At 47.0% G+C, this 15,311-nt stretch overlaps 1 protein-coding gene across 4 annotated transcripts in view; it reads right to left on the bottom strand.

Annotated features, from left to right (window-relative positions):
- DSCAM (DS cell adhesion molecule) overlaps window positions 1–4,168 on the bottom strand; it is a 687,554-nt gene extending 683,386 nt beyond the window's left edge. For 3 of the 4 annotated variants that reach the window (XR_011495418.1, XR_011495417.1, XM_070488920.1), the window contains exon 1: window positions 3,897–4,060. Coding sequence is in view for 2 of the 4 variants with exons in the window: in XM_070488920.1 (XP_070345021.1) it covers window positions 3,897–3,939 (43 nt within the window). In the remaining 2 variants the exon portion in view is untranslated. Of the gene's footprint in view, window positions 1–3,896 lie in introns of all 4 variants that reach the window. The other variant, XM_014839281.3, reaches the window with a different exon arrangement.
- Window positions 4,169–15,311: the final 11,143 nt, after the last annotated feature.

A 15,311-nucleotide genomic window follows, 5' to 3' on the forward strand; every position in this document is an offset into this window, starting at 1 on the left:
TCCCCCTCTCTCCCCCCTTTACATGGAGTTTCAGGGCACACTGCATCGAATCTCTTCAGGAAATACTCAGTGCACCTCATCCCAGAACCATCAAGGATAAAACACTTTGACAGCTACACGGAGGTCCAGGAATTAGGGATTTAGAATGGCAATTTCTTTTTCATCAAAATGACTTCCCCCGCCAGCGTGCTGCGTGGTACCGGTTCTGCCCAGGGACCACTGACTCCCGAGGCGGCAACGAGCTGTGGTCACACCAACGTGGCATCCAGGAGAGAGTAAAGAACTGGACAAGGATGGGCTGGCATTTATGAAAGGTCTACATGGCATTTTCTTTCCCTACAGAGGGCATCTTGTAGGGGCATACAGGAAGACGTAGAAATTTTAGATGAAAATTCTGGGATGGAATTTGAATCTGCTTAATAAGAATAAGGAAGGGAGAGGAGGAAGGAAGCCCGGAAATTATTCACCTGATAACATTCACCTGATAACATGAATTAAATACAATCACCTTAGAAACCCTCAAGGCGCATTTGCACTCACAAAGGTCTGCTCCTAAAAGTAAATCATATACCACATTGTCGGTATGTAATTCTCTGTGGAGATGACCCGTGACCCCCAGAAGATGCTGCACACCCCCACTTCCTCTCCAACGAGCACCATTCTCTCTTCCCCCACCCCCCACCCAGTCTCTACAAGCTCCCTGAAAATGTCAAAATGGCAAAGCCCAAGATTGCTTGGCTCAGGAAAAGACAATGTGTATGTGTGTAGATACAAACAGAGATGCAAAGATACCAGCAAAAATGTATTGTACACAATAAATCTGCTTCTTATTCACTAGTCTGCTTATCTGGAGGCCACCTATGCTTTGAACACGAATTGTAAACTAGAATGTGCTCATTGGGGTTAAAACCAAGAGAAATTGGGTTAAAACCTGATGCAGGCTGATCTGTCCTGAGGAGCCGTTGAGGGACGTGTGTGAGGATGTGTGTCTGCACATACATGGACCCCCCTTCCACTGCACTGCCACGGAAGCTCTCCTCTGAGTATTTCCAGAGCATTGCAGAACAAGCCGGCTGCTTTAAAACATGGTGACCGCACCTGATCAGGTGAGGTAATTCATTCAAGGCTTTAACCCATGAAGGCACTGCTCTCTGGCTTCTAGTTTTCATCCAAAATACTGTCTGCAGCCTGCCAGCAACCATGCTTTCATTAAGAAATAAATGTTCATCCCACAACATCGATAGGAAAAGGGCTATTGTCTCCTGTTAAAATGCAGATATATTGGGAGCTTCTTATTTTATTAGTAACCCAAAATATCAAACTGCACGATCTTTTACAAAATAGATTTTTTTAAAATCATGTCAGGAATTTTGATGTTTGAGGCCTAGCAGTCCTCAGTTTGGGTATTAGAATCCATTGATCTTTTATCACACACATTCAGGAATTTTTCATAATTAAGGTAGACCAAAATATGACAGTTGTTGAAAAAAAAATATTTCTCCATTTTTTTTCCCAAGACTCATTCAGATACGTAGGAGCCATTTAATTTCTCCCTTTTGAAATATGGTCCTATGAACAGGCAGTGTTCCAAACCGGACTCTTATTTCATTTGGACATGACTATAGATTTTATGATCTTTTGCACAGTATGCCTTGAACATCACTCCTTGAAAACCTCTTTAAAGCTAGTTCCCCCCCAAAAATGAAAAAGTCCAAAGCTCTACAGTCAGGTCGTTTTTTTTTTTTAATGCTTGATCACATAAAAAGAGGGCCATTTTTATATGAGAGACTTCCATAGTCTTCTAGTAGATAGAATCAGAACATGGAATACACCAACGTAAAATATTCATGTGCACGTCCAGTCTATAGCTTATACTGGGAAATCTACCTAAATCCATTATAGTACCAATAGTGGTGATCATCAATCGACTTTAAAGGTCTTGAAAAAGGTGAAAGAAGATAATGCTCACAGGACTTCGTATACATGTACATACCTACTCTTTGCATATATTTTCCACATCGTGGAATATTTGAGGTTTTATACAATTTTCTCACTATATATGATCCTTTTATGATTATTTGAGTATGAAAACTGATTCCCAAAAAAAGTCACACATTTATAGCATCTCTGTGTCAGGGACTGTACCGGAAACTCTTCTCTACTATTTTTGTCATATAGAACTATAAAACTCTAAGATAGATACGGATTGACTGACAATCAGAAGCACCACCTCTTTCGTCATCCTGAAACACATACTTCCCAGTAGAGTGGAAATTATGTTCCATCCTATAACCCAGGCCTTTCCGAGGAGTCCGGAGATGTACGCCCTGACAGGTGAGATAGGCGTCAAGGCTTTATGGCACTGGCACACGTATGTGAGCCTTTTCACGTCTGCTCTGAGACGCATCAGCAGATCAGCACAGAGGGCAGACTTCCCTGATACATCAGCACATATTAGCAAAAGCAATCTATCCCCCAAGGTAAATCCCCGCGAGGCTGCAGAAGAGGTATAGTGCCCTCTGGGAAAGATGGGTGTCATGTCAGAACTTGTTGCAATTTTTCCTGCTAGGAAATCTCAGAATGAAAGTTGGGAACACTTTGCTTTAGGTTATATGAGAGAGCGAAGTATCATTTTAATTTCAGAATCCTTCTTGCAACTCTACCTTTTCTTAGTCATCTTTTTGTTTTTTTAATTTTACAAAGTTTATGCATTTCCTCAGGCCTGTCTGTGTTGATTCTTGAAGTACCATTTAGGTAGGCAAAGAAAATGCACTCCTCTGCAGCTAGCTAATGCTCAGAGCTTCCCTGTGTATCTTCCAGGAAAATCTTACAGCCTCCTCTTGGCTTCTGGTATTTTCTCACAAGGGCGAAATTTCCTTCCTCCCTGTCTCTCTCTCTGTCTCTCTCTCTCTTTCCTGGGTAGGGAATTTTGCTTAATGGTTTAATTTTAACTGTCAGCAAGTCACACATTTTATGCAGATTTGTGTTCCGAAATTTGAAACGGGAATTGAAGCCATAGCTACTCCCAGGCAATGCCAAAGGATGACAATTTCCTCTCATTCCCAAATGAGAGGAAGCCATTCATACGTGTAAGTTCATATTTACACAGTGAGGGTGACCTAAGGTGCAGTCACACTTACTAATTAGGTCTGACTCAGTCAAGAGCAATAGCTTTTCAAATACTCAGGATGAAAATGTTTCAAGATATAATACTGGATGGGCATGAGGAAAGAAATGCTATTTACAATATTCACTGATTTCATTTTTACAACTGTACAGGTGTTTTTAAAAAAAATTTGTCAACATTGCAGATGATGTAATGCCTATCAGTGCATATTTTTTACAGAAATGACTGTCAGGAATATGTAGTACCAAGAAGGTTGCGGGGAGGGAGGATGGAAGGACAAATCTTTCTTAAAGGCTATTGCTGCTGGGGATAAACTAAAGCAGAATTAAAGCACATGTTTTAAAAGCTCAAAAATCTTTGCATCTGAAGGCAAACGTTCTTCATTGACCCCCTCCACCTGCCTGCACTTGGAACGGCATGTCTCTTTCTGGTTGTAATGTGTCACAGCGGCGATCTCCCCGTTTCTCCCCCTCTCACCAAACCTGGTTTGTTCTGAATGAGGTAGCTGTCTCGTCCTGGAGTTAGCTCGAAGCTGTCACTTTGCTAGGTAAGCTCCTTTAAATGATTACAGAGCAATTTTTCCCCCCTGGCCTCTCATCATTGCTTCCTCTCTTCCCAAAAGAAATAAAAATAATAGTAAAAAAATTGAAAGCATGAACATTTAAGCACAGACAGGAGAGCAAAAGGGAACGATTTCACTCACGCATCTAATGCCCCCACACTCTGGTCCATACAAGAAATGAAATTCATCACAAACCGAAAGGCTCACCATTCGCGAAGCTCTGGAACAAGGAGAGAGCCAGTATCCACATGCCCTGCTGCTCCCCGGCCTCCCGCGAGCGACGCGCCGGCCTCGCCCCCCGCGCTCCGCCCGGCTCCGCTCGCTCGCCACCTGCCCGGGGGCCGCCGCCCGCCCGCCGCCGCCGCCGCTGCTGCCGAGCCGCCCGGGCACGCGGCGCGCCGGGCTCCGGGCCGAGGGCTGCGCTCGCCGCGCGCTGCGCTCCTGCACACCTGCTCCCGGGCGCCGCTCCCGACGCTGCGGCCAGAGCGGCCCGGCGGGGCTGCAGCCCAGGGGCGCCGTCAGCTCAGGGGGCCGCCGGCAGGTCGGCACGGGCAGAGAGCCGCCGCCGCGGGCGTGAGCTCATGCCGGGCGCCCGGCGCCCCGACTGCGCAGCAAGGGCCTCCCGTGCGCCAGCCCTCAGCCTCCACATCCAGGCAGCAGGCGGGCGGGCAGGCTCATCTTTCCTCTCCTGCGGCCCGAGTCACATTGATCCCTCGCTAACCTTCCCTGCCTGGGAGGCGGGCGGGCGGGCGGGCGGGCGAGGAGCGAGCGGAGCGGAGGCGAGCGGGGACCCCCTCCCCTGCCTCTGGCCGCTGGGGCGCTCTGCAGTCTTAAAGCAGCAGCGGAGAAGTGGAGGCGAACTGGAGGCAGGACCGGCGGGAGAGCGCAGCCACGGCACAGTCACGCACAGTCATCAGGATGCATTTCTTAGAGGCTTAAATAATGATTTCAACAGCCCATTATTTTTAGTCATTTTCTTGCCGGTTGCTAATAAGACGTGGCCAGGGGTGACTATTCCGGAAGGTTGCCAGCTAAGCAGAGGTGACCATGAAATGTTAGCAGTTTTAATAAAATGTGCAGCTGGATTCAGATTTCATATTTACTCCTGTAGAAGTCCAGTTCATTTGCCCGGGGGGAAATGCCTCCCCAAATCCTTGCTGGTGCTGTGAAGAGTTCTGTGGCTTTGCGGGCTAATTTTTAATTATCTCAAATACATTGCAGAATACAAACACGGGCAATTCTAATTTTGCTCTCTGAATGGTGCAAAAATAAATAAATAAATAAAACCTGATTAAAACTGCTGATAATTTGAGTAATTCCAAACATATAACCCCTTCCACAACACGGTGAAAAGCCAGTAGGATAAAATTTCCTGAATGTTCTGTATGGTTCTCAAAGTCATAACAATATCCAAATAGAAGCTTTAAAAAAGGGTGTGCATCCATCTCTATCACTTTGCAAAATAATGACCCACAGGGCTGGAATGTGCCCCAATTTAGGATCCAAGGTAGAGTGCTCAGAAGCAGTGCAATAGAGACTGAGGAGAAGCATTTGTGGGGGGAGGGCAGTCTGTGGGAGCTGAGTGGGCTTCCTGGGCACTGGTTATCTTCTGCCTTGGCTAAATGTGCCCCTCCAGATGCAAAAGGGGAATTATGCTCACCTAGAATGGTTCACAAAATAACAGGAAACTCAAATGGTGAGGCAGAAACAAAATGGTGTTTTACCAGAGTTGGGCACAAGATGGCCAGGCCCTGTGTATGAGGAAGGGCCAGCTGAGCCAGTGACGCTTGCCATCAGCTCTGCAGCTGCAGGTGGTCACGTGCTGCCGCCCACTCAGGACGCTGGCCCAGCCCTGCCTTACCACACACTCCAGCGTCCTCTCCTTCTGCATGCACAGGGTGCCCACACACTAGTCTTTCCTAAATGCAGTCCAGGAAGGCAGGGGATTCGCGTAATTTCTGTTCCTGCTTCCAGCTCCTTCACCCATTCATTCAATTCACAAATTTCTAACAGCACACCAGCCATCCGTGAGGCTCCACACAGCCTTCAGAGTTAGGCGTCAAGGATGGAGGTCAGACACACCCGGGCTCAGGGCGGCCTGGCCACTGACCCCATGTGGGGCTTGTGCATGTTGCTTGTGCTTCCTTATCCTCATATGCAGAATGGAAATTATCAAGTTCCTAATTCTTATGGTTCTGAAGATCCCAGGGCATGTTCCTAGCGTAACAAATGATGGCTATGGTGATCAATGAGTTCGGGAGCAGGGCCGGCTACATAATTCGCAGCGTCCAGCACAAAATGAACATGAGGGGCTCCTTTTGCAAAAAGGAAAAAGGCACCATTAAAGGTACTAAAATATAACACTTCTCCCTCTCTTTCTCAGTCTCTCTTGATCTGTTATGGTGTTTTTTATCTGCTACTAAATGCCGTGCTCCCTTGGGCATGGGAATAGTCCTGGTGAGTGCATGTGGCTCACTGCAGCACCAGTAGCCCACATCTGCCACCCTCTGCTGGACAAATGCGCTGCACCCTTGCCAAGGCTGGGGGTTGGGAGGCCAATCTCTTTTCCCCCCTCAGGCCACCAACCCAATGCATGATGGACAGGAGATTCCCGTGGGACTGCAGTCTCCATGCTGAGAAGGACTTGTACCCAGATTGGAGGTGGCAAGAGGCTCACCCTGGTCAGGTTGCCTGTGGAATATGCCCTGGCCAAGGCGGGTAGCCTGATGCAGGGACAGTGGCTGCCAAGCCCCCAACCTAAAATACCACGTGACGCGCATGCTCGACCTCAACACTCCTTTCCTGCATACCCAGGCCTCCACCAGGCCAACAGAGCATGGCGGTGGGACCCAGGCAACCTCTTCCAACACGACCCAGTCACAACCTTATCGGAAAGCAACAGCGATTGCAGGATGGGGAGGCTGGTCAAGGCCCAAGGCAGCATGGAGTGGGAGAGTGGGCAGCCAAGAACCCCTCCCAAGAAGGTGACAGGAGGCAGGAGGGTGCGGGAGCCATAAATGCAGGGATAAAATTAAATTTAACAATTAATAAAAATTTCAAGATGGCAACTACAGAGCATTTAACCCCAAGCTCAGGCCCTTCTGGGAGGGCGGAGGTCCCACTGCAGGTGCATTGGTCCCACCGCATGAAGCCAACCTTCTGTGATTGTCTATCTAACACATCTGCCCCAAACTGAATAGGTTAATTACCGAGAACGCGCCTCTCAGAGCACCAAACTCTCCTTTCACGAATGTTTTAGAACATACTTCAGTATAAAAACATACTTACATCCCGTGAAATCGTGAGCTCCATGATGTCAGACAGTGCATCTCTCGCCTGTCCCCAAGGCCTGGCGTGGTGCCCGGCTCATGGACACAGTAAGTATCCCGGGAGTGGTATGCAGATCTCTGACGCAGCTGGAGAGCGAAGCCGGCTCTAAGATATGTACACATACGGTGCCGCGGAAATTTAGAAGAGAAGGAGCACTTCATACCCTCGGAGACTTCTTTGGAGGACACGGCAATTTGGCTGAGCCTTCAAGTTCAGTTAAGACGTCGATGTGCAAAACTGAATCAAGGCCAGGGGGCATTCTACCCTGATGGCGGAGACATCAGGAAAAGCCAACTTTATCAAGTACATTTAGGGTTAATGTATGTTGGTTCAAAACCTCCTTGGGAGTCCCCTGGTGAAATCTGAAGATACATGGAGGGCAAGGAGAGATCAAGTAAAGAGGTAGCCCACTCTGGATTGGTAGGTAATGATATATATATTTTTTTTTTAATTGGGGTAACATTTGTTTATAACATTATATAAATTTTGGGTGTACATCATTATATTTCAATTTCTGTGTAGACTGCATCATGTTCACCACCCAAAGACTAATTACCCTCCATCCCCACACACATGAGCTCGGTGACCCCTTTCGCCCTCTTCCTTCCCCCCTTCCCCTCTGGTAACCACCAATCCAATCTCTGTCTCTATGTGTTTGTTGTTGTTTTTATCTTCTATTTATGAGTGAGATCATATGGTATTTGACTTTCTCCCTCTGGCTTATTTCCCTTAGACAATACCCTTAAGGCCCGTCCACGTTGCCGCAATTGGCCGGATTTCATCATTTCTTATGGCTGAGTAGTATTCCATTGTGTATATATACCACGTCCTCTTTATCCATTCATCCGTTGGTGGGCACTTAGGTTGCTTCCAAGTTTTGGCTATTGTGAATAATGCTGCAACGAACATAAGGCTGCATATATCTTTACACATTCATGTTTTCATGGCCTTTGGATAAATACCCAGCAGTGGAATAGCTGGATGGTATGGTAGTTCTAGTCTTAATTTTTTGAGGAATCTCCATGCTGTTTTCCATAGTGGCTGCACCAGTTTGCACTCCCACCAGCAGTGCTATCCCTTGGTAGCAATCTTAATAAGCAGAGGAATTTGCATATGAGGCTTATCTTGGCTGGCTTCAAGACAAGTAGACCTCCGCTCCAGCCAGTCAGAATCTTAAGAGTTTATACAGAGGCCTTCACGGCGTTGACTCATGTATGCAGTCCAGATGGTCTCAACAATACCTTACTCTCTCAAGGTCGCATCCTTGAAGCATCTCCTAGTCCGGGAAGGGTGAGGGGTGGGAGGGTGGAGCGGAAGGAGACTTGGCTTGCTGGACCAGCTCAAGGGTCAACCAGTGGTCCTGTCACCTCGATGACCTCCTCCAAGAATGTAATCCTTCTTTTTTGTGTCTTAATTAGTAATACCTGGCCTCCTGAGGATCAACCTTTTGACCTGAAATCCTCCCACGTGTAATTGCCCCCGCCACCTCTTGCACTCTGTCTTCCTACTGCTCTGGGTCAGCCTTCCCAGCAGAAGAGAGCCAAAGTCAAAAAGGCTACTTTCTGACTTTTTTATGGCTGAGTAGTATTTCATTGTGTTTCCAATAAGAAACAACGCACATTTGGAGAGTGGCATCATCTGAATTAGATTGTCTGTTACGCCTCTATTTTCCGTTGGAGGATCAAGAAGAGCATCTCTAAAGAGGTGGCATTTGAGCCGTGTTCTAAAGTTGGGGTTGGAGGTTGCATGTAGATGGGGGTGAGTGATGAGGGCATTTCAGGTGGAAAGGTCAGCAGTGGCCTCAGTGGGAAGGCTGCTCCCTTCCGATACGTGTGGGTAATTCTTACCAAGAGGATAAGTAGTTGCCCAAATGGGAGAGTGTGCGTGCCCTCAAGCTGCCGCAACAAGTACCACAACCTGGTTCACTTGCAGCAACAGAAATTTACTGTCTCACAGTTCTGGAGGATAGAAGTCCAAGATGAAGGTGTTGGCAGGGTTATACTCCTGAACCTGTAGACAAGGATCCTCCCAGGCCTCTTCCAGCTTCTGGTAGTTGCCAGCGGTCCCTGGTGTTCCTTAGCTTGTAGATGCATCACTCCAGTCTCTGTCTTCACATGTCCTTCTCCTCTGTGTGTCACTGTGTCTCTTCTCTTCTTCTTATAAGGGCAGCAGTCATATTGGATGAGGAACTCACCCTACTCCAGTAAGGCCTCATTTTAACTAATTACTCTAATAACTCTGCAATTTGCAATGACCCTACTTCCAAATAAGGTCACATTCTAAGATACTGGAGGTTAAGATTTCAATATACAGCTTGGGGAAGCAGCAATTCAACCCACACAGGACTCAAGATGCCTGAAATCAAAAGGCAAGAGGCATGGGGAGTGTTTCCAGAGAGAAAGAAATGTGGACATGGATGAGGACCCCAGGGTCTTGTCCCACCTCACTTACGCCATATGCACCAGAGGCCCGTTTATGGTGCATATGCCCAGAGAAGGAGTTCAGACTTTATCCTGGAGTCTCAGTTTCTTCCCTTGGAAAGTGAAATAATCATACCTGCTCTTATTAAAAACATTGTTGAGATGATCAAATGAGATATGGGAATTGGCTTCAACAAGGATTACACAGAGAACAACTACGTGGAATCATTACTGTGTACAACTGGACTGGTAGAAATATTTTGAGTAAATTTATCACTTGACGGAGACTCATTCTGGCTGCTGGTGCTTTGATTAAATTGAAATCAGGCACTATTACACCTCTGGTGTCAGAGCCCAAAGAGCAAAGACGGTGAAGAGTGTCAGCAGTGGCCCATCCATTTCTTCCTCCAGTGAACTGAAGGAGACCTTCCACAAATATCTGGAGCATGCCTGCTACCTACAAGTCCTTATAACAGTTCCTAGGGGATGGAAGACGAAACTCTATGAGCTGGGAAGGGCACTGGGGAGGATCTGGGCTGCTTGAAATGTTCTCTGTCTGCATCTGGGTGGAAGTAACAAGGATATGTACACATATAAAAATGCACCAAGCCGTACACTTAAGATTAGTGCCCTTTACACACTTTACTGTATGTTAAAAAAAAGACAAAGTCCCTACTAATCTCACAATTTAGTGGAGGATTCAGATAATAGTCACAGTGATCGATGAGATAAGCTCTATAATCAGGAGGTGGCACATTTAACTCAGCTAGCCTGTGTGTGTGTGTGTGATGGGAGCAGACATGGCAGGAAGCAACCAGGAAGGAAAGGAACGGAAGAAGGAACTGCTTGGACTCTATCCTGAAGGCGAGAGGAGACCACTGACATATGGTAAGCAGAAAGTGACATGATCAGATGTATGTTCTGAAACTATTTCTTGCTAGAGACAGTGACGAATGGCCTGAGGGATTTGAGGACACAGGGAGACCATTAGAAAATTAGCCTGAGTCCAGCAGGGAAATGATTAAGACCTAATGAAAGCCGTGGTACTGGGAGGAAGACACTTGCATCCCATAACATTGGGAGGTATTTAAAAGGTGACATGATCAGAACTTTGAAATGCTACTAATAGTGATGACGTTTGCAGTCACTATCAATATAGCGGTCCTTTAACTCGTCGCTGACGTTTACTCAGCATTGGTATGTCCTGTTCTATGCCAACTGCAGTACATGCTCACCCAATGCAATTCTTCTCTGTTAGATAAGTGCTATTACTGCCATTCCTTTTCCTCAGAGGGGGAAGCCTCAGCTCAGAGAGGTCCAGAAACTTGCACTGTAGCACCCAGCCAGTCAGGGGCAGAGCTTGGCCTGAATCCAAGCACAACACTTGTAGGTCTGGTAAGGATTCATCTCCTCTGAACAGGGAAGAGGTAAGGAGGAGGTGGAGTGAAGGAGAGAGGAAGTGGTAAGAGACAGAGAGGGAGGAGGTGATGAAAGATAGGGAGGAGGTGATGAGAGATAGGAGGTGATAAGAGATAGGGAGGAGGTGATGAGAGATAGGGAGGAGGTGATGAGAGATGGGAAGAGGTGATGAGAGATAGGAGGTGATGAGAGATAGGGAGGAGGTGATGAGAGATAGGAGGTGATGAGAGATAGGGAGGAGGTGGTAAGAGATAGGAGGTGATGAGAGATAGGGAAGAGGTGATGAGAGATAGGAGGTTATGAGAGATGGGGAGGAGGTAATGAGAGATAGGGAGGAGGTGATGAGAGATGGGGAGGAGGTGGTGAAAGATAGGGAGGAAGAAGTGAGAGATAGACAGGAAGTGGTGAGAGAGATAGCGAGGAAGTGGTGAGAGACAGGAGGAAGTGGTGAGAGACAGGAGGAAGTGGTGAGAGCTGGGAGGACAGCAGGATGACTCCCAGGGTTCCATCTGAGATGCCTGTGCGGACAGAGGAGCCACTGACCAAAAACAGGGAGACCATCGTCTCGCAGAGGCTTTTATTGTTCCTCTCCACGTCCACCCTCACCCCACAGTCTATTCTCTGTAAAGCAGTCAGCACGATCTCTTAACACTCATACACACACACACACTCACACACACGCATGCGGGATCACAGGAAGCCCTGTTCAGAACCCCCACCGCCACCACTCTGCGGGAGATCTCCTGCTGTGTTCCCCTCGCACACTCCACACTGGCGTCCTTGATTTTCCTCAGACACGACCAGCACATTCCCATCCTCTACACAAAACCCTTTTCTCCAAGAGGCCCCCTGGATTGCCTCCCTGCCACCATCACTCCACCCCAAGTGCCTTCTCTTTGGAGAAGGTTTCCTGACAACCCCCACACCAAGAGCATCCCTGCCCTGTCAGTGTTTCTCCTCTGAGTGCTATTTCCTCTGTATTTATTTACGAATATATGTGCTTATTAACGGGCTGGTCTACCTCTGTGGGAGCTGGGATGATCTTTGCTTCCCTGCTGCCTTCTCCACACCGACAGCAATGCCAGCATGGAGTGAGGGCTCCATGAATATATGCTGAGGGATGAGAAAGAAAGACTAGGTTTTCAAGAGAAACTTCGCACGCGGCAGAACCTCACAAATCCTCGGTTACATCTCCTCCGTTCCACGTCCTGAGAGACATACAGAATTGCAATAGCAAAAAAGGACACCCAGATGGCGGGGGGAGAAGACAGCCCTCCCACATGTCAAATAGTCTCCACTTGCATAAACACTTCATCAAAATAAATATTTCTTTACTCCCCACTGGGCAGGTGCCTGGGCAGGCACTCTAACAAGTTATTTTTCAAATGAAGGCAGTTACCGAGCCTGGGGATTTGAATTATAAGAAAAGGTCAAGGCAGGTTTTGTATCAAATACATTTTAGAAGCAGAGAACACTTCAAAGAGAAATAGGAGTCTGTGTGGAGAGCGCCAATCCTGGCTGCCCATTGGGAGTAGAGCTGAGGGAAGGAGGGACGGTGGAGGGAAGAGGCTGGGAGGAGAGGGGAGAGGGGAGACCAGGATGACTCTGCCTGGGGATCCAAGTTTCTGCCCGCCCCCTGCATGTCTGCCTGGGTCTAAAACCAGGGGTTGCAAACTGCCCCTTCTTGAAAGACTAGCAGTCTCACAAAATCCCCAGAGACGCGAGAAGTTGGACACAGCTGTGCTTTGGACCTCCTTGCAGGAGGTTCCTCAGTTCTGAATGAGGAGAAGGAATCCTTCTGGGTTTAGCATGGGGTTTTGGCATCCTGTGACACCATCCAACGTGGCCCTGAAGACAGCAGTAGGGGAAACAGCCTGGGGTCATTGGGTGACCCTCACGTCCCCAGCCACAGCTCAGCTCTGTGGCTCTGTGGGCAGCACACCAGATGCCACTGGAAGGAGCACTGATGAAACACTCAATGGGGCCACCATCATTACTGGGGGGTTACCAGACAGGGAGGAACTGGAAACCAAAATACCAAAGTGAGAAAGGCGAGGGGGCAGGCCTTATGTTCCTGTGGCATGATGTGGCGTGGAGCACAGGGGTTAAGGGACAGACTGCGGAGTCGGGCCTGGGCATGGTGCCACTAAGCTGCGTGACCCTGAGCAGTGGCTTGACCTCTGGCTTCCAGACTGCTCTGTTAACCCTCCCTATGCCACAGGGCTACTGTGCCGGTTAGATGGCTTAACACGTGTGAAGTGCCTAGAACAGTGCATTCTGCAAAATATAGCCAATCAAAGTGGAAGACAAAGGGGGAGCGGGTTTGGGGGCACGTTCACTACATACAGGACAGATAAGGGCCCCGTACGTATCAATACAGACCGAACACTTACTTACCACATGATAACAAAAAGACAATCAAGCCCATAGGAACGTGGGCGTGGGATTCGAATATGACTGTTCACCCGAGGGGAAAGCAACGCAGCCAGCAACCCTGAGAAGATGCTCGACCACATTAATAGGGAACAAAATGTGAATTTAAATAGCAATTAGATGTTGCTTCTCACCACCAAATTGAAAGGAACTAAAAGAAGCGGAAATTCAAATGTTGGCGGCATGTGGGGAGAAAAGGACACTTGCAGACATTGCTGGTGGCAATGTGATGTTTTTGTAGCTTGCTTCGTTTTTAACGTATTCGGACAATAGGCATTTGAAAAAACAAAATGAAAAAATACTCTCACCCTTCAACTTAGCAATCCTACAAGAGTAGGAAATCTCTCCCATTAAGGTAGAAAAATAACCAGTACTTAAAGTGATTTGTACAATGCTTTCCACTGTAGCACTGTTTGCTGAGACAACAGGAAGAAAATGAAAAAGAAAGAGAAGGAGAAAAACAAGAAAGAAGACAATCATCTGAGTGCCCATCAATGAGGGATGTTGAATAAATTTTGGAACAAGCAAACATTGGAACATTGCAATAAAAAAATCAGTGATGTGAGGGCATTTCCACCACATTTAATTAAGTGAGGAAAGCAAGATGCGGAGGAGTGTATAAAATATCTCATTTTTGTAAAATAAACAATAATAGAAACCCTATATCTGTGTGTGTGTGTGTAAGCAATCTCATAAGAGTGGGAAAAAATGTTGCACACTACATGTAAATGTTTGTTGTCTGATCGGGCTGAGGTGAGGAGAGGTGGAGAAAGAAGGAAGAAAATAACCAAAAGAAAAAAAGAAAGGGATTGATTTAGAAAAAAGAGCGTGTGTAATATGAGCTCACTATGTAAAATATAAATGTCAAAATTAAAATGTTAATGGTGGTTGTCTACATTGTGGAATATCTATTATTTATTTGTTTCTTATTCTTTTCTGCGTTGTCTGATCCTTTTTATTTTCTTGATAAGAATATCTAAAATTAAATAAAAAATAATAATGAAATAAAGTCAATCAGGAAGCTTGACAAGGTCTGTGCACCATAATACAAGGGAGCACATACTGAGTACGCGGGCTGACCCTAAAGATCAGTATCCTCTCATGTCCTTCTCTCTTGACCTTTCTGGTCCAGCCTTGTTGAATCCTAGTTGCACGTTTAAGGAGAGGTGCGAATCCACTTTTGTCCGCAGTTGTGGAGTCACAGCCCCATTCTTCCCATATTGTTTGTAAATTCATCTTCTCATCACCCACATCTTGCAAGAGCTCCATAAGCAGCCCATTGGATGTGACACTTACGCCTCATTCTGCAGCTCCCAGGACACTGAAAATGTATTGGATGAGAACCCATTTGACCTTTCTCATTGTAAAAATCCCTATGCAAAGTAACATGCCCCATCAAGTCACTTCCCCACTCTCCTGCAGAGGGGTAGGGGAGGGGTTGGAGGCCAAAACCCAGAGGAAGTGACAAAAGAAAAAGAACCCTTTTCCCAGGGCTTACTGGGGCAAGCCCTTGCAGAGGTGAACGAGTCAGGGGAGGGGGAGGGAGTTGTTACAGAAGAGAGAGCAGAGAGAGTTTGTGGAGACCTGTGGTGGGCGAAGACAGAAGAGAAAAGGCCAGACTCAAAGTCCACCTGGAAATCTTGCCCAATAGCCGCCGTGCAACCTCAGCTTCCCCTTCTGAGCCACAGTTTCAGATCGTTGCCTTGCAGAAGCATTGCACGCACTAGGGTGGCCAAGAGCAGGGTCCTCTCAGCGAAGGAAGGTCCAGGGCAGCAACTAAGCAGAGCTCAGTCCACAAAATGGGCAATGACCCTTCATCTGCGCCAACTTCCATATGGTTTTACCAAATTGTAAGAAAGAATACGAGCTGTGTTTGAAGAGCGACTCTTAATATTTGTAAGGTATTTTAACATCTTTATTATTATTTCTCTAGGAACAGTAATGGATATTACTCCAGGAATAGATATGAAGTGATTAAAAAATAAATAGCATTTGATTGCCAGATAGCCTTTGCTGTCTG

Source organism: Equus asinus, chromosome 18 (genome assembly GCF_041296235.1).
Source record: "Equus asinus isolate D_3611 breed Donkey chromosome 18, EquAss-T2T_v2, whole genome shotgun sequence".
NCBI lineage: Eukaryota > Metazoa > Chordata > Mammalia > Perissodactyla > Equidae > Equus > Equus asinus.